Source organism: Pelophylax lessonae (genome assembly GCF_965119305.1).
Source record: "Pelophylax lessonae genome assembly, chromosome: 5".
NCBI classification, from domain to species: Eukaryota; Metazoa; Chordata; class Amphibia; order Anura; family Ranidae; genus Pelophylax; species Pelophylax lessonae.
The window spans coordinates 283,609,015-283,629,236 of record NC_138772.1 but is presented as its reverse complement, the minus strand read 5'-3'; the positions used below and the strand labels follow the sequence as shown (position 1 = coordinate 283,629,236).

The window sequence follows — 20,222 nt, the reverse complement described above, 5'->3', positions numbered from 1 at the left end:
CAACCAAAGGAGGCATCACAGATAAACTGCAGCCCCTGGACCAGCTGGTCTGCCAGCTCAGCAAAGGCAGCTGCCTGATGGGAAGGAGGGGAACCTGGAGGTCCACCCATCCCAAGGAGGGGCCCACATCCACCCCAAAACCCTCCAGGAGGAGGAGAGGGGGGACAGATACTTGCCATACCAGGAACCAGGCGGAAACTGCTCCAGAGCTCCTCACCATCCAAATGGGGCAGGCTGTAGGCCAGGAGGAACACTGCAACTCAGGCCGAGACCTGGTTGTATGCGAGGTCGCAAGGTGTTTAAACTCGAAAGCCAGCCCCTGTCCGATAAGGCTAGGTCGTAGCTTGGGTCTGCGCATGCTCGCTGGCCAGACTGGGGTGACCATTGGATCGAGACTATCCAGCCTGTCGCCCAGTCCGGCAGTTGTTTGCAGATTTCACAGGAAAAAAAAAAAAAAAAACAGGAGAAAAATGTCTATCTAAAGAAAAATATGGCCAGGACCAGAGATCCCAGCAAGGAACTAGAAAGAAACCTATAGCAGAGGGGGGGGGGGGGGGAGTATATCCCCTGGGACTGCCCATAGGCATAGCCAGACTTTCTGCCTAGTGTCCTACTCCTGTAGGGGGCAGTATAACCCAATGGTTAAGAAGATCAGGAGCTGTGTCCGTCAATGAACGAAAGAGTAAAGAGGAAGACAAAATTTTAAAGATTTGAAAAACAAAATCCAGGCAAATGGTTTCGGTTTCATCAAACTTTCTGCTGCACCCAGTTTAATACACAAATGGTACCAGGATTTTGCGCGATTTGGGATAGTTGTCAAATTTCTCAAGATACCATCTGAAAGACAAAAAAAAAAAAAAAAAGGCAATATGAGCATTGTGTTACTATGGATAAAAACAAGTGAACTTAAAAAAAACAGCAATAATAATAATTTAAAAAATAGCCACTGGATGATAACAGCACAGAGCATACAATGGAGAAAGACACACAGCTAGCATGGCACTACTCACCTTGCGCCATGAAGAATTTGTATTTTTTTTTTGTGAAATTAAATATTATTTCAGATCTAGCACTCACAGACTATTGTCTCAGCTAAAGCCACATTTGTGCAAGAAAACACAGCATAATGTTACTTTTTGGATGGTGGGAGGAAAGCAACTTAGGATATCAATAGAAAACAAAAGAATATATCATATACACACTCGGGGACCACTGTATTAGATAAACCTGATCACCGGGGACCACTGTATTAGATACACCTGATCACTAATACAAATAGCAAGTCATGTGGCTTCAATGTATTATATACAACATTCAGACAAGAGTAAACAGTACCTTCTGGGATCTTCAGAGAATCATGCAAAAAAAAGAAAAATAAATAAAAAAAAAAAAAAAAAGAAGTGGGCACTAGTTCTGTGTTAATATGAGAGGTCATGAATAGTCAGCTTTATTGAGGCACACAAGAAGTTCACAGCAATTCAGATAACTAATCTTTGAATAAGGGTTCACACCAGTGCACTGCAGTTTGGCTGCAGTGCGACAGTATCTTTTTTTTTTTATTATTTTAGATGTGCTCCCATTGACTTCTACTACACCATGCATGTGTTTTCGTGAAAGCAAATCAAAGTCCTGCATGCTGCATCTTTGATGAACAGTCAGAAAATGCACAGTATATTAGAAGCCAATAGAAGTACACCTGCAACCACATGAAAAAAATTGTGAGTACAATAGCGCTGTACCCAAAACAACAAGTGCTGTGAACCTGGCCTAAAATGCCATACAGCAACAGGAAACCATGCCATGTTCTGTGGGCTAAGAGTAAAATTTGGCTAAAATTGGGCACACAAACACTGAAGGATTACAGATTGAAAGAGCCTTGCCTAATGCTTCAACATGGGGATGGCAGTGTGAAGATTTGGTATACAAAGCATGATTTGGGCAAAAGGTTTGTAGCATGAATGTGTGGCTGACATTTCTGCAGCAATTGCATGATGCTTTAGAGAGTTTACAGTTGTAAAAATTTGTAAGGAGCGAGAAAAAGGATTGACAAAGAGGATTAACAAAAAGTAGGCCAGTTCAAATGCAAAAAAGGGGCCTGATCCATCTTTTTTTTTTTTTTTTTTTTACTATTCCAAGTGCCCTGCAGCTGTATAAAAAACATGTGCGCCCCAAAAGTGACTTAACACAAATTTACAAAAAAAAAAAAAAAAAAAAAAAAAAAAAAAGACCTGCGTGCTGGAAATTGTACAATGTACTGTAGCTATATACAAAATATGGATTAACCACTCGAAGACCAGGACTTTTCCGGGAAACGTTTCATTTACAAGTTGAAATTAGCATTTTCTCCTAGAAAATTACTTAGAACCCCAAAATAACTGGATTTTTGACTTCCCGTAAAATCCTTTTCTCTGAAGTTCATTGACAGACGCAGCTCCATATTCTTGGGTTATGCTGCCTCCTACAGGAGTAGGATACTAGGCAGGAAAAGTCTCTAACCACACCTATGGGGCAGTCCCTGGGGTTATACACCCACACACTCTGCTACAGGCATTCAGTTTTGTTGCAAGCTGGTGCCGCGTCTGTCAATGAACTTCAGAGAAAAGGATTTTACAGCAAGTCAAAAATCCAGTTTTCTCCATCGTTCATTGACAGACGCAGCTCCATATTCTTAACCATTGGGACGACCCAAAGCAGTATAACCATGAGGGGTGGAAAAAAAAAAAAAAAAAAAAAAAACGCAGAAAAGGAAAGCAATTCCCAAAGGCTAAACTTAGGCAACCAGGTAACATGGAGCTCAACCAGGAACAACTGGAGCCCGGCTAGAAATCATATACACCCTCAAAGAGACTAAATGTTCTCTTAAACAGCAGCCTGCAAAACCTTGTGGCCAAAAGGAGGATGCCAACACATCTACTTTGTAGAATTTTATAAACGTGTGCACAGACAACCAATTTGCAAACTTGTATTACTGACAACAGATGGCGAAAAGTCCAAAAAGCATTCAGCGCCCTAGTAGAATGGGCCTTTATAGGGAAAGGTGGAACCTGACCCTCAAGTGAAAAAGCCTGTACCACCATCTGCCTGATCCATCTGGATATGGTCGCAGCAGATGCAGCCAATCCCTTCCGAGGTCCTTCCTTAAGGACAAAAAGAGAGTCTGATTTCCTGAAAGACTCAGTAGCCGCCAGGTGAACCTTAATTGCCCGAACCACATCCAAAGAATGCAAAGCAATTTCTTTAGGATGCTTGGTCTTAGGACAAAGTAAAGACAGCACAATGTCTTAATTCAAATGGAAATCAGAGACCACCTTAGGAAGAAAAGTCTGATTTGGTCGAAGTACCACTTTATCTCTGAACCACCAGATCGGGTGAGTAATAGCCACCAAAAAGGTTGTCTTCTGTGACAATTAAGCAAAGGAATCTCCCTAATATTTTCAAAGGGAGGTTTCTGCAGAACTGACAGTACCAAGTTAAGATCCCAAAGAGGTAACAGGGACTGTATCGGAGGAACCATATGGCAAACTCCTTGGCTAAAGGTGCGAATCAAAAGAATGTGTAGCTAAAAGACATTGATAAAACACCGCCAAGGCCGACACCTGGCTCTTAATGGCATCTAAGGCCAACCGCTGCTCAACCCCTCTCTGGAAGGCCAATATCCTAGCCACTGAAAAAGAGCATGGATGCACCTTAAATCGATTCACACCATGCAATATACATTTTCCATGTACAATGAGAACTCTTCCTAGAGGTAGATTTCCTAGCCTTCATCAGTGTAGGAATCACTGAGTCAGAAAGACCCTATCTTTCAATACCTGGCTTTCAATAGCCACGCCGTTAAAGCCAGTGACTTTAAAGCAGGATGGAAGATTTGCCTCCGAGGCAGCAGATCTTCCCTGAGAGGAAGTCTCCAAGGAGCATCGGCGACCGACCTTACCAGATCAGCGTATCAAGACCGGCGAGGCCAGTCTGGAGCCACCAAAATGACTGGAATCCCTTCCACCTCTATTCTGCGCAGCCTTGGCAGACGTTTTAGCAGAGGATATGCATAGATCAGCCGATACTGACCCCAAGGAGCCACCAGTGCGTCTGACGTTGGACAGAGGATCTCAACCTAGCCACAAACCTCTGTACCTTCTTGTTGAGCCAAAAGGCTAACAGGTCCACATCAGGTGTCCCCCACCGGACACACAGCAGGTGAAACACCTCCGGGTAAAGGGACCATTCCCCTGATCCAACACCCGACTCCTCAAGTAATACGCCTGCCAATTTTCCACTCTGGGGATATGCACAGCGTTGAGGGCTGGAACAAAAGTTTTCTGCCCATTTTAGGATCTTGACTACCTCCTGGGCCCGCCAGGACACTCTTAGTGGCCCCTTGGTGATTGACGCAAGCCACTGCCGTGGCATTGTCTGACTGAATCCGAATCAGACAACCTTGCAGACGATATGTCCAGTGACTCAAGCAAAGATCCAGAATATTGATTGGTAGTCTGGACTCTTCCAGAGTCCAGGTCCCCTGAACACACATCTTCCCCCCCCCCCCCCCCCAACTAGACAGGCTGTCATCCGTGGTTACCACGGTCCAATACAAGGAAAGGAAGGACTTGCCCTGACGCAGAGTCAAGGAATGGAGCCACCACAGTAGAGCACTTATTGTTTTGACTCAGCCGAATCAGATTGTCCAAAGATTTTGGATCCTTGTTTACACTTGACAAGAATTTATTTTTGCACAGGGCTCGTGTGGAACTGAGCAAAAGGAACTGCCTTGAAAGTAGAAACCATCAGGCCTAGCGCTCGCATGCAAGTCCACAGAGAGGACAGATTGCTGGATAACAGCAAGCGAATCGCCCTTTGAAACGTTTGCAGCTTTTCCAGAGGGAGAAACACCCTCGTTGACGGTGAGTCCAGAGACAGTCCCAGATAATGCAGTTTGGAAGATGGGACCAGAGCAGATATTTTTTAAATTGATGTTCCAACTGAACTATTGCAGAGTATGTACAGTGATTGACAAGTTGCCCAACAGGACTGAATGGAAGTCTGCTCTTAAGAGGAAATCGTCCAGGTACCCAGTACCGCAATCCCCCGTTGTCGCAGTAATGCCAATACCAGAACCAACACCTTGCAGAGGGGAGATCAAAGGGTAACGCCACAAGTTGTTAATGCTCCTCTCCTACAGTGAAGCAAATAAAACGCCGGTGTCCAGCGTAAATAGGGAGGTGTAGATATGTGTCCTTGATATCGATGGAGGCCAAAAAGTCCCCTTGGTGTAGGGACACCACTGCCATGCGAATGGACTCCATTCGAAACTCCTGTACCCCCACAAAGCGGTTTAAAGCCTTGAGGTCCAGCATTGGACGCACTTTGCCTTCTTTCCTGGGAACAGTGAACAGGTTTGAACAGAACCCCTGAAACGTTCCTGAGAGGGAACCGGCACAATCACCCCTTGCGACAGCAGATCTTGTACCGCCTCTCGGAGATCCCTTAGCCAATCTGGAGATAGGCGTAGATTGGATGGAAAGAATCTTGTAACCCGATTGGATCAGTTCGTGGACCCATTTTTCCAAGATCAAGGAGGTCCATGGTTCCGGAAAAGAACAAAGATGTCCCCCCCACCCCAGTTACAGGTGAGGGCGCCCCTTCTTGCAGAAGGGGACTTGTCTGCAGATCTGGAGGGGCCTGCTCTCGGGTAACCCGAACACCTCTTCTTTGAACCCCCAGATCTAAATGGCTTTGATCCCTTCTCCTGCATGACAGAGACACGAAAGGGCCACCTGCCTACCGAAAAACCAGAGTTAGACGTAACTCAGTTTCTAGGAGTCGTCCAGGACAGCATAGGAGAGACAGGCTCCACCTCCGGAGACAGGAAACACAAACCATCAGGTGAATAAAGGGAGTTCACCATCCCACTTCCCCAGTCTTCTTGCCTGAGAGCTCCCCTGGAAACGGTTTCTGAAATAAGAAAAAAAAAAAAAAAAAAACACACAACACAGGAAGCCTTGCTGTCCTGGACGACTCCTAGAAGCCAAGTTACTGGTAAGTCTGACCCTGTTTTTTTCCAGTCGTCTGTCCAGGACAGCATAGGATAGGATCAACGAGAACTTACCAGATTGGGGGGGGAATGTGGACCTTTCTCCCAAACGCTTGATCTTGCGCTGAGATATGGTCCAGTCTATAATGTTTAATGAAGGTCGAGTTGCTGCGCGGCAGATTTGTTCTAGTGTCGCCCCAGTTACATCCGCCCAAGAAGCAGATAATGCCCGTGTGGAGTGAGCTAACAGGGAAAAAGGGGCAATCCTTTTTTAGGTTTTTATAGGACTCTACAATTGCCTGTTTGATCCACTGAGCAATAGCATTCTTTGAGGCCTGATGCCCCAATATTTTACCAGAATCTAGAACAAATAGAGCATTCGATTTTCTAATGCCTTCAGATAATTCTAAATAGCACAAGACACAAGTCCTCACGTTCAGAAGGTGGAATCCTGCTTCTTTAGGACTAGTTGGAAATTCACAGGTCTGTACACATTACCAGTCTGTCTTCAAAAATTTGCAGAAATGGTTCCTTAATTGAAAGCGCCCACAGATCGCTAATGCATCTGGCTGTAGAAATCGCAACCAGGAATACCGTCTTGAGAGTAACCCAGTTCAAGGACATGACTTACCCCTGTGAAAGCTTTATCCAACCTTGTAACACTGTTACAAAATCCCATTTAGGTAGAATTTTAAACAGAACTGGTAATTCTTGCCAATCCCTTAAGAACCTGTCCAATAGGGGTGCCAGTGCCATGGACCGTTCAACAAACACAGACAAAGAAGCCACTTGGACTTTCAATGACAAGCCCTTTGTCTGCTACTTCCTGAAAAAATTCCAAGATGGCTGGGACACCTGCTACCTGCTTTTTGGTGTTCAACGAAGAACAAAAACCTTTCCAACATTTTAAATAAATTGCTTGAGTTACTTTTTTCCCCACTAGATAGGATTGTGAGCACAAGTCCTTTTGATTTTAAAGAGACTTTCCTCAGATACCAAGCTGACAATTTCAGCCTCTGAACTTTTGGTAACTGGACTGGCCCCTGAGCCAGCAGATCCTCCCTCTCGGGCAACATAAGGGGAGGCTCTGACCCCAGATGCAAGAGAGCTGAAAACCAAGGCCTTTTTGGCCAATATGGGACCACCAGGATCAAAGTGGTGCTCTCTTGAGCAAACTTTCTTAGGACTAGGGGAATATGTATTAACGGGGGAAAAGTGTAGCACAGGTGAAAGATGGATTTTTGTAAAATCTTACCGTAAAATCCTTTTCTCTTAGCTCATCGACAGACGTAGTCCTCGGTGATACACCACCTTCGGGTTATGTTACCTCCGCAGGAGCAGGACTAGACAGGAAATTAAAAAGCTCTGGCCACACCCTAGGGGCAGTCCCAGAGGGTATATCCTCTCTCTCTCTGCCTCAGCAAATCAGTTATGTGAAAAAGCAGTGCTTAGAGAATTTAACCCAACCCAACTCCAAAACAGAGGGGCGGGGACTACGTCTGTCGATGAGCTAAGAGAAAAGGATTTTACGGTAAGATTTTACAAAAATCCATCTTTCTCTAGCGCTCATCGACAGACGTAGTCCTCGGTGATACACCACCTTCGGGACGTCCCAGAGCAGTATCACAACTGAGGGGTGGGAAAATGGAAATCAATCCCAATCTAGAAGGCCCAACCGGTGCCAACTAGAAGTTTACAATGCTCATCCTTAATGATGAGACTCAACCAAAAAAAGAGAAAACAATTTTTTTTTTTTTTTTTTTCAAACAGAAAAAAAACCCTCGAGGTAGACCACCGGTCTCCTCAAATTGCGGCCTGCAAAACCTTGCGGCCAAATGAGGCATCCGCCGATGCCGTCACATCAATTTTATAGAATTTTGTAAAGGTATGTACCGACGATCAGGTGGCCCCCTTACATACCTGGACCACTGACGCCTGATGGCGAAAGGCCCAGGAAGTACTGAGCGCTCGAGTGGAGTGCGCCCTAACAGGGAACGGAGGACTCTGACCCTTAATAGAATAAGCCTGTACCACCGTTTGTCTAATCCATTTGGCAATGGTCGCGGCAGATGCAGGCAAACCCTTTCTGGGGCCATCCGTGATCACAAAAAGTGAATCCGTCTTACGGAATGATTCCGTAGCTTTCAGGTATACCCTGATTGCCCGAACCACATCTAAGGAATGCAACGCATGTTCCCAATGATGCTTGGGCTGAGGACACAAGGAAGGTAGTACAATATCTTCATTCAGATGAAAATCTGAAACCACCTTGGGAAGAAAAGATGGCTTAGGATGAAGTACTACCTTATCCCTATGAATCACTAGGTATGGTGACTGGCATGATAATGCAGCCAGTTCTGACACCCTGCGAGCAGAAGTAATAGCCACCAAGAAGGCCACCTTCTGGGATAGAGTAAGCAAGGGAATCTCCCTGATGTTTTCAAAGGGAGGTTTCTGTAGAACCGACAAAACCAAATTAAGATCCCAGGGCGGTAAGGGCGCGCGGACTGGAGGAGCCAGGTGCCGCACCCCCTGGATGAAATTCCGCACCAAGGATTTGGTAGCTAAAGGCTTCTGAAAGAAGATTGCTAATGCTGAAACTTGACCCTTGATGGTGCTCAAGGCTAGCTTCTGCTCAACCCCTTGTTGCAAAAAGGCCAATATTCGAGTCACCGAATAGGTACGTGGAGGAAATCCTAAAGATTCGCACCACGCAATATAAGTCTTCCATGTGTGATAATAGACTTTGCTGGAAGTCGCTTTCCTTGCTTTAATAAGGGTAGGAATGACTGAAGTAGACAAACCTCTGTCCTTCAGTACTTGGGTCTCAATGGCCAGGCCATTAAAACCAGCGACTGTAAAGCACGAAGGTAAATTGGTCCTTGAGACCACAGACACTCCCTGAGACGAAGTTCCCACGGAACGTCTGCGACTAACATGTCCAAGTCGGCCAGGCCGGCTTGAGGAGGCCAGCCTAGAATTTCTAGGACCACTGGCGCTGATTGGATCTGAACCAGGCGTCCCTAGAGGTATCTGGCCCCGACCATCCGAGAAAGTCTGGTCGTTTTCTGTTCCCACACATTTATCAGATACCTGATTGCTATCAGGAAGGGTGATCTTTTCTGGTTGAACCTCAGGGACCGAAGTCACCCGACTAGAGGCTACTTGGCCTATCTGGTCAACCAGATCCGATTCCTGTGAGGTATCGGGACTAATCTTAGGAAAAGGTAAAGGAAAAGATCTTTTCAGGGAACGGTAACTACCGCTTCCTGTGGTACTTAACTGTTGGAAGGGAAGAATCGCACCGGTAGTAGTGGTTGATGCTCGATCTAATGTCCTGAATACCGGTGAAAACGTCCCCCCACCCTGAAACCGGGTGGGGGCGCACCTTCAGGCTGTGTACTCCTTTGCTTCGGGTTTGGCTGGGTTGGTCCCCTTCTTGAACCCTCCTGGAGGAGTCTTGCCTTTCCCGCTAGTACCAGCCGGGCGCCCTTTATGGGCGGTAAAGAAAGGTCCTCGCTTGTTGCAAGGTCCCTTAGTTTTTGCAGCCTGTGGCAAAAAAGTGCTCTTGCCCCCAGTGGCATCCTTAATGATTTCATCTAGGTTGGCTCCAAATAGACGATTCCCCTGAAAGGGGAGATTGGTCAAGGTCTTTTTGGAACCTAGGTCAGCTGACCAGCATTTTAACCACAGCACACGTCTGAGGATCACTGCTAACTTAGATGCATGCCCTAATAGGGGAGTAGTGTCCAAGGCTGCGTCACAGATAAACCGTAGCCCTTGTATGATCTGTTCCATCAAATCAGATGTCTCCTGGGGAATATCTTTTCCCCTAAGATCTTGGCGTACCATTTTCGCCCATTCCGTAAGTGTCTGGGAAACTAGACCAATAACGATTACTGGTCTAAATGCTGACCCTATCAGAGAAAAGATAGTGCGGGACTCTGCTTCTATCTTTCGATCCACCGGATCCTTAAAGGACGAAGTGTCCTCCACTGGAATAACCGTGGCTTTATTCAGCCTGGAAATAGGCGGATCCACGACTGGTGGTACCGTCCATTTCTTAATGATGGATTCCTCAAACGGATAGCGTCTAGCAATACGCTTGGAAATAGTAAAAGGTACGTTTAGAATGCTCCCATTCTCCTTTAATCTGATTACCAAAACATTTAGGTACAGGAAAAGCCTTCGCCGTCTTGATGGGCTTATTAGTCCCAAAAGGCCTCTCTGTTTCAGTTGCCTCTGCCGGTAAAGCCTCAAGTTTTAAGGTTTCTTGCACTGCCACAACTAGTGCGTCCACCAATGCTTCTTCCTGAATTATAGCAAGAGAAGAAGCGTCCTCCTCACTGTCTGAGGGGGCTTTACCTGGGATAACAGCCCTTGCAGAGGAACCTGCAACTGCCGTGACCATCTCTGAATCTGAGTCAGAGGTGTCAGATGGTATAGGGGTAGGCGGGGGTCGCTTCCTAGACCCCCGTCCCTGACAGGCCGCCTCCACCCGAGCCACCATAGACTCCAAAATTGCTGTAAATGACTCTATACTCTGTGCACCGGCGGGTCCCGAGGCCCCCTCGAGGGAAACAGGTGGGGGAATATGTGTGGCAGGGTCCATAATAACTCCAGTTACTTCCTGGATAATATAATTCAAAAGTAAAGAAAAAAACTTTTTTTTTTTTTTTTTTTTTCTTTTCTGACCCCCAGCGCCACAAAAAGCCCCTTAGTGTTACCTGCTTAGGGATCCCTATCGATCGAGAGAGAGAGAGATAGACCCCCAGGCTCACCACTTGATGCTCAGAGTTAAACTGCAACAGCTTACAGCGCTGTCTCGACAAACAGGAAGTCTCTTGGCTGGCTGCCCAGGAAGAAAGGAGGCGGCTCCGCCCCTCTGCACGCCTTCCGGCGCCTCCCCCAAGCTCCACGAGGTGTAGGATCACCTCAAACATGGCCGCCCCCATGCTGGAGACACGAGGCTACGCCAAAATGGCGGCTCGTGAGATCCAGCAAAAAAAATGGCGGCGGCCTAAACTGAATAGCGGTGTGCTGCAGGGCACACAACACTCTCTCTGCATGGGGATATGGCGTGGTTGGCGGTACCGGCCCTGGCGGACCGCGTGGCCGTTCGGGAGGCCTGCTATTAGCTGGAGATCTGATTTGGAAGGCAGTCTACATGTCCGTGGCTTCTGACTGGTAGGTAGCTTATACTTAACCCTAAGATTCCCAGAATGCCACAGATTACATCTTTAAAACATGTATACAATAGATTGTTAGCTCCCAAGCCAAGCCTCCTGGCTTTTGCACACATAAATCACACTCAAAGTAGGAGGATTTGTGACATGTTATAGGATAGAAAGGACTCTTTCTTACCATACAGAGAGGGGCCCGCGTTCACCACAAAACCCGTCAGGGAAAAAGGGGGAACATACTACTCACCATACCGGAACCAGGCGGGCACCAACTCCTGACAGTACCCCTCTCCACCGGGGCGGGAGGGCTGTCGACCGATACGGACGCCGTGACTCATGGTCTTTGGCGTTTCGGCGAGACGTTTAACTCGCGTGGACAGTCCTTTAATGGGACTTTGTCGCGGCCGACCCAGCGCGGAGCTATGACCTGCACGCGCTCGTAGGCTGAACTGGAGTGACCACCGGATCTCAACATCCAGCCCGTCGCCCAGTTCAGCTTTCTTGCTTGAAGATCTCACAGGAACACTGGAGAAAAAAGCTGTCTAAAAAATCTTTTTAAGAAAAAAAAATCTTGCCAGGACCTAAGATCCCAGCAAGGTGTCTAGGTCCTTACTCCTAACTAGACAGAAAATAACTGATTTGCTGAGGCAGAGAGAGAGAGGATATACCCTCTGGGACTGCCCCTAGGGTGTGGCCAGAGCTTTTTAATTTCCTGTCTAGTCCTGCTCCTGCGGAGGTAACATAACCCGAAGGTGGTGTATCACCGAGGACTACGTCTGTCGATGAGCGCTAGAGAAATGTCCATTTCTGCGCCAGGGCGTCCATACCTTTGGCCCCCGCGTCCTTCTCCAATGAGAAGTATATTAGAACTTTGTTGTTCACCATGCTGACAAACAAATCCACGTCTGGGAGGCCCCACCTGAGTCACTAGCTGGAAGGCGTCCTGTTCAGAGACCACTCAGATTCGTGCACCCGATGGTGACTTAAGAAGTCTGCCAGACCATTGTCCACTCCCCTGAGGTGGACTGCAGAAATCAAATTCTTGTTTGCTTCTACCCAAACAAAAGGGCACCGTATCCCTCCTTGTCTGTTGACATATGCCACTGTCACCACACTGTTCAAGAGAACTTGCACATGGGGACCACTCAGTTCTTTTGCGAATGCACTCAGCGCTTCCCATATCACCCGTTATTCCCTCCAATTGGCAGAGATTAGGGATTCTGTCCTGGATCAGGCCCCCACTTTCGTTCCCAAATGGACTCCCCATCCTCAAGCACTGGCGTCCGTAGTAATACGAGCGGTCCCTGCGAAGGACCACTGAAGACCTTTCAAAAAGGTTATCCTTGCTTTTCCACCACCAAAGCATCCACTTTGTCTTCTGGGAAAGGCGAAAGGTTTCGTCCAATAACTGTTGTTTCCTGTCCCAATTACTTAAGATTTTGGTTTGGAGACACCTGAAGTGGGTCCTTGCCCAAGGAACCGCTGGAATCGTTGTCACTAAGAGCCCCAGGCCCGACAAGGCTGTCCTGATGGACAGTGCTAGATTGCTTTGAAAGGCAACAGCTGTAGCTTTTACCTTTTCTACTTTTTCTGTTGTGAGAAAAACGTTCTGCGTCACAGAGTCTACTTTGTACCCCAGATAGCACAGGTCTTGTGAATCGGAATGTGCAAATTAGAGTCCCTCGAGGGAAGCCATATAGCAATCTGGTGGCCATACAAAACCTCCTGTAGGTTACCCACTTGTTCAGAGACTTTAGGTTCAAAATAAGACGAAACTTGTCCGACGGTTTCTTCACCACGAAAACGTGTGAATAGAAACCTTGGTTTGTCTCTTGTACAAAGAAGTTTACTCTAAGAGTGTGGTTCCTGTGCCATCTTGGAAAAATGTGTAACCCTGATGCTGCACGTACATTAACTGATACCTTAAAACAGTTTGGGATATTCAATATGAACTGGGGTGGGTTCTGCACTTCAGGGGTAAATATATTCCTGTAAATTAGTGCAGATATCTATGCGTAAATAAAATTGCTATTTTTTAAAAATAGTGGAATTTGTGTTGATTAGAGGTGTAAATCACTTTTTGTGCAAATATATACTTATATATCAAATATTCTGAATAAATAATTAAATAAATGAATAAAGTGCTAAATAATTAAATAAATGAATAAAGTGCTAATGTGTGTATCGTGTGACTTAATTCATCATGTGAAATATATCCATAAAAAAAAAAAAAAAATATATATATATATATATATATATATATATATATATATATATATATATATATATACACATACATAGCAAAACCATAGATGATGTATATATAAATATATATAACCATCTGGTGTTTAAATATTACAGGATAAAAATTATAAATCACAGGGTGCTAGAATGGCTTATTAAAGGGAGTCCGTGCAAAATAAAGTATATATTACATAAAGTGCAGGTGCTTCTATCCTGTAAACATACATATACACATGTGTTTTAGTGCTGTTGTTTAACCTTGGTTGTGAAAGTAAATTTCTAAGCAGAGCAGTGATAAATCATAAAAGTGTCCAATTTATTAAACAATTAATCCCAGTGTTGTATATATTCGTTATCTTCCTCCACCTTTCCTTTCCGTGATTAGGGGATTTCCAGTGATCTCACATCTAGGTGTCCTAAATTCTCACCTCAATAAGGTCAATAATATGCCTGTATTATTAGACCCGCAATGGATGTGGCTCCTTTTATTCCTATAACAACGCCGTCCTATTATCTCCAGGGGGGTCCGCATCCTTCCCAAGTTTCCTTTCCCTAGGGGGGCTTTCTAGAGGGGCTGTGGGTCTTTCCGGGATCGCTCAGGTATCTTATCCTTCTGTTCCTTTTGGCTCATCAAAACAATGGGGCCATCATGGTGTAGTACGTAAAAGGTATTTATTTTCAAAAATATAGCAGACTTGCATTACAAACTGTTGCTGACTGTATGCAGAAAAGCGCCTCAGGGAATCATTCCCTGAGGAAGTCACGTGGTATTGTGACGCAACGCATAGGAAACCCGGAAGTGGATTCTAGGACAATATCCCCCCAAATAATATCCCCCCAGGACAATATCCCCCCTGTTCTAGGACAATATCCCCCCGGACATTATCCCCCCGGATAATATCGCCTCTGGACAACATCCCCCCGAATAAGATCTCCCCCTGTACAATATCTTTCAGACAATATCCCCCCTGTTTTGACAGCGGGCGAAGATACATGAAGATCCTAAAGGCCCGTACACACGTACCGATCGTCGGCATACAAACGTCGGCGGACGAAAGATCTGCCGATTGTACGCGTGTTAGTATGGTGCCTCCGACAGATGTCTGCGCACAATCCGTGGACAAAAGTCTTTCGTGCAAACATGAAAATTTTTGTCTGCGGACACCAGAACGGACGATTGTTCGCCTGTCAGTACAGAATTCGGCCGACAGACCGCAGATTTGCAAGACTGGGCATGCTCAGAAAATTAAAAACACAGGGAAAGTTAACCATTACATGACATCACTTCTGCAGTCAGCTGAAGTCTGCAGACAAAATTCTTGTGCTGTCCTTGTGCTGTCTTTGCACTTTTCAACAGACACCGACATCCCGGGGAGAAAAGAGGAACATTTGTATGCCGACGATCGGTACGTGTGTACGGGGCTTTAGTTCGATCGACGTCAGAGCTATCTGCATTTGCTTTAGATTTAACATTGCACGGTTTCATCATTTCAGAGCAACAGGATATAGATCGCAAATGTATACAGCTTCCACTGGTATGAAGGCTGCGGAGGATACAAAAGCTGTGTGACATGGGGTTTCATATCGCTCCATTACAAAAACGGGGCACGCTTTAAATATGAGTGCAGCTCGACACTATCATTAGAATCAACGATATGAACATCCGGTTACGAGACAATGAGCATCGGGGTGGGGGAAATTTCAATAGTGACCTGTCGTCGCGTTCACGTTCTATTTCACTTTATTGGTTGACTACACGCAGCACACATCCACACAGGGCTTGTTCACGTCAGGTTGGAGGGGCAGTAAAACCACATGGTTGAGCTGTCTTTACTACACTCATCTGCTCCCCCTTTAGCTGCAGAGGCAGCATCTGGGGATGTACACATGTGGTGGCTGCAGCTGGAGGTATACCCAGGGTGAATGGGGCTGCACTGCAACCACCCTGCAACTGTGTGCATGGTTGCGGTGTGGTGGTGCTGCATTTCCGAGCTTAAAACAGGAGGGGAGAAGCAACATATTGCCTCTTTACCGCCTGCCAAATGCCTCTGTAAAGTGATCTAAACAAGGATTGATTTTCAAAGGAGCAGCAGCCCTTGCTGCTATCAGAAACAAGCCCTAAAAAGCAGTTCTGACAGTACAGGAATGGCGGTCAGGATTAAAAGTAACATACACACACAAAAAATGTACAAACACACATGCATACACGCACACATACAGACACATGTGCACACACACAGACACGTGCACACACACACACACACACACACGTGTACAAATGCACACACATGTATACATAAAAACACACACACACACGTATACATGAACACACACAGACACATACATTTGTACATGTGTTTGTATGTGTGTACATGTGTCTGTGTGTGTTCATGTATACATGTGTATGCATTTGTATATGTTGTTTGTACATGTCTGTGTGTGTTCATGTATACATGTGTATGCATTTTTATGTGTGTGTACATGTGTTTTTTTGTGTGTGTGCGCATGTGTCTGTATGTGTGCATGTATACATGTGTATGCATGTGTGTGCATTTGTATGTGTGTGTTTGTACGTGTGTGTGTGTGTGTGTGTGCGCGCATGTATACATGTGTATTTGTATATTTTTTTGTATGCGTGTATGTATATACGTGTGTGTGTGTATGTATGTATGTATGTATGTATGGTTAGTTTTAATCCTGACCCCCATTCCTGTACTGTCAGATCTGCTTTTTAGGGCTTGTTTCTGATAGCAGCAAGGGCTGCTGCTCCTTTGAAAATCAATCCTTGTTTAGATCACTTTTCATATAAATATATACATTATTTTCATATAAATATATACATTATTAACAAGAGTGGGAGAGAGGGGAATATTATCCGGTGATATTGTCCGGGTTAATTGTCCAAGGGATAATGTCTGAAAGATATTGTACAGGGGGATATTGTACAGGGGGTATATTATCCGGGGGGATATTGTCTGAAAGATATGTACAGGGGGAGATATTGTTCGGGGGGGGGGGGATGTTGTCCAGGGGGGATATTGTCCAGGGGGGATAGATATTGTAAAGGGGGAGATATTGTTGGGGGGGGATGTTGTCCGGGGGGGATGTTGTCCAGGGGGGATTATGTCCAGGGGGATGTTTTCCGGGGGAATATTGTCCCGGGGGAAATTGCCCGGGGGATATTGTCCTGATACCCCGGAAGTGATGTGATGGGACGTGACGAAGGTCATGCAGGGACAAGGAAACCTGTTCCACTTTGATATCCAGAGTTTCATATATTACTCCTAGCAAGGCCTCCACCTCTTGAAGCGAAAGTTTGTATCTAAGCGATTTAGCCCCAAACTCAAGGACATCCCTGAAGAAGCGGCTTCACTCAGCTCCTCTAGGGAATCTGAATCCTCCTCCCCAGTTTCTCTACCCTCCTCTGGGGCTGAAACGAGGAGCACTTCCACTGGCTATGTGGGGGTCTCAATGTTTAACAACAGACTTAATTACCCTCATCTTTTTTTTTAACTCCGGCAATCAAGTCCTTACACACCCCTGTCACCTCTTTATAAACCAGCTTGTCTGTACAAGGTTTACAAAGTGATTTATTCCAGCCCTCCTTAAATGTTGATGTACAGGCTGGACATCTTTCCCACTCCCGATTTCTCCATTTCTTTGGGCAGAGCATGAAACAAAGAAGGAAAGAGAGAAAAAGAAGGCAAAAAAAAAAAAAAAAAAAAACAAACTGTCAGACACCTTATGAATGAAAAAGGTGCACCATTTCCAACCCACGAAGCACGTGATAACACCAAAGTCATCAACCTAATCCACCTTACCCAGTGCTCCAACACACAGACGGTTTTCTTAAGCACAGATGCCAAAAAGGCGTTTGACCGGGTCAGCTGGCCATATCGGTTCGAGGTGCTGCGACGTTTTGGGTTGGGCCCACAGATGCAGTGGATATGGAGTGCCTATGACGATCCCCGAGCATGTGTGAAAGCGAACGGTGTTCTGTCCGAACCGTTTCGGATAATGAATGGAACACGACAGGGTTGCCCCCTCTCACCCATGCTATTTGCCCTTTCCTTGGAGCCTTTTTTGATTAGAGTTCGGTGGTTCCTGTGGGTAGCACCTCGTACAAGGTTTCGGCATACGCAGACGACCTGCTCTTCTCCCTTTTACAACCTCTGGTGTCCCCCCCCCCCCCCAATTTGCTGAAGGAGTTCGATCTCTATGGGGCAGTTTCTAAATTTCAAGATCAACTACTCCAAATCAGAGATCATGGGGGTCGCCCTGCCAACTGCGCTGCGTAAGTTATCTTCCCTTGACTTCTCTTTTAAATGGACGACTGTTGCCCTTAAATACCTGGGAACACGTCTCCCCCCAAACCCGGCGGATGTGTTCAATCTGAACTTCCCGCCTCTCCTGAGCTCCATCCGTACTTTGCTGGATAAATGGTTCTTTAGGCCTCCACTCTTGGTTTGGTCGTTGCACCATCCTTAAGATGTCGATCCTGCCCAAACTCCTTTGTTTCAAACCCTGCCAGTCACCATCCCGGCGCCCCCTCCATCTGTACCCGTACCCAGGAATCGAACTATAGGATTCTATCACACTGGTATTTCACCCCAGACAGACTACACCCCATCTTCCCCCGGGACCTCAGACCGATGCTGGCGTTGCTTGCAGGACCAGGGTACGCTACTCCACATATTTTGGAGCTGCCCTAAACTATGCACTTTTTGGTCTGAAGTTCGGAGAATTATCCAGCTGATGACAGAATACGTCATTCCTGCTGACCCTGCCTTCTTTTTATTACATTATACCCATCACCAACACCCCACTGCCAGTGAAAAAGGTGCCGGATTCCCTGGCTCTATATCCGGGATCCAGCTTCCTGAGGGAGAGAGGGCCAGAAAGAAAAAACACCAAAAGGCTGCCGATGGGTTTTTCTTCCTCTCTCCCAGCTCTATAGGTTAATCCAACACCGATTCCTACCTGAGTCGGGTCGGCGCCACTGCCACTTGGTGTTCCTGGCTCCAAGGGCTTATCCTCCTATATCATTGCACCGTTGCACTAGTGCAAGAGCAGGACAGTCAGCTACAAGCAGATCGCCTTTCAAATAATTTGCCAGGGCTCCAGCGTCCTTGCCGCTGTGAGACAGGGAACCGACAGTGATGCGCCGGAAGCCCCACCTTCCTCCAGCGTTCCAAAGGCCGGAACTCCAGGCCTGCATACGTCCCAACCCCCCCCCCCCACCTATCAGAAAACCATCTGAACAGGCAGAGAGATGGCTCCTCCGCCGGGTGAGCTGGGCCGCAGACGTTCAGCCCTCCCCAGGCTGCAAGGAGGAAAAGCGCCGGTCCCTGCTTCATCAGCCTTGCCGGGGGCCTCTCTGCTGATACAGGTACCATCCCAAAGCTCCACACCTTCTCCTCCTCCGGTGGAGGAAACACAAAAGACTGGGGAAGTGGGATGGTGACCGCCCTTTATTCGCCTGATGGTTTGTGTTTCCTGTCTCCGGAGGTGAAGCCTGTCTCTCCTATGCTGTCCTGGACAGATGACTGAAGAAAAATAAGGGCCCCTTCTGTGACGCGGAGACTTGCCCTTAGCAGGCTGAGGAAGAAGAGTACTCTTCCCCCACCTGTAAGCCATTTGATAAGTTCATTCAACGAAAAACCAAATAGGCAGTCCTCTATAAAAGGGGAGATCTGACAGTCTTTTTAGTGGCCAGACTGGGAGGCCATAAGGCTCTAGAATATCCAGTCGGACACCCAGTCAGGCTGTTGATTGTAGTTCTCTCAGGAACAGAACTAAAACAAACTTTAGACACAAGGTTCCCTTTTTACAAAAAACATGCTAGGACCGAAATCCCAGCAAGAAACTAGGTCCTACTCCTGAACTACTGTAGGCAGAAAGAAAACAATGCCTGTAGCAGAGTGAGTGGGTATATACCCCCAGGGGGACTGCCCATAGGCATGGTAAACACCTTTCCTGCCCAGTGTCCTACTTCTGAAGGGGGCAGCATAACCCAATGGTTAAGAAGAATATGGAGCTGCGTCTGTCAATGAACGACAGAGAAATTAGATCTCTAGCAGAGACCCTAGAGAATAAAATGGTGATCCTTGCAATATTTTATGTCACACAGTATTTGCGCAGCGGTCTTTCAAATGCAATTTTGTGGAAAATATAAACTTTAATGAAAAAAAAAAAAGGCTTTTTGTAAGAACTTACCGTAAAGCTTCATCTAGTCAGAGACTATAGGGGTTATGCTCCTCCTATCAGGAATAGGCAATAGGCAGGAAAAAAAAGCTTAACCACACCTATGGGGGCTGTCCCTGCAGGCATAACCCAACACACTCTGCTATGATCAAACAGTTTAGTTGCAAGCAGTGTTTAGAATAGAAAAAACCCCATTCACTCAGAAGTAGAGGGGCGGCTGCTGCTTCTGTCAATGAACTTAAGAGAAAAATAGAATTTTTGTAAGAACTTACCGTAAAATTATTTTCTCTGAGTGCTCCGACCGATGGCATTAGCCTTCTAATGGGTAATGGCGCCCTTTGCAGGAGCATGGCTAGGCAGATAATTAGGTTAATACAAAAAAAAAAAAAACTTTTATACCTCGGCACGCCACTAGGGGGCCATCCCTCAGCCATTATCCTGAACCCAATCTGACATTACCTCAGTTTGTAGCAAGCAGTATCGGAAGGCAACAACCCCCAGATCCAAAAACCAGAGGGGTGGCGACTGTCGGAGGACTACAGAGAAAATAATTTTACGGTAAG

At 46.2% G+C, this 20,222-nt stretch overlaps 1 protein-coding gene across 1 annotated transcript in view; it reads right to left on the bottom strand.

Annotated features, from left to right (window-relative positions):
• Positions 1 to 737: 737 nt before the first annotated feature.
• The window catches only part of SRD5A1 (steroid 5 alpha-reductase 1), a 39,484-nt gene continuing 19,999 nt past the window's right edge, over positions 738 to 20,222 (bottom strand). Inside the window, exon 5 of the mRNA XM_082258834.1 lies at positions 738 to 837. Within this exon, the coding sequence (XP_082114960.1) occupies positions 771 to 837 (67 nt within the window). The 3' untranslated portion in view covers positions 738 to 770. The remainder of the gene's footprint in view (positions 838 to 20,222) is intronic.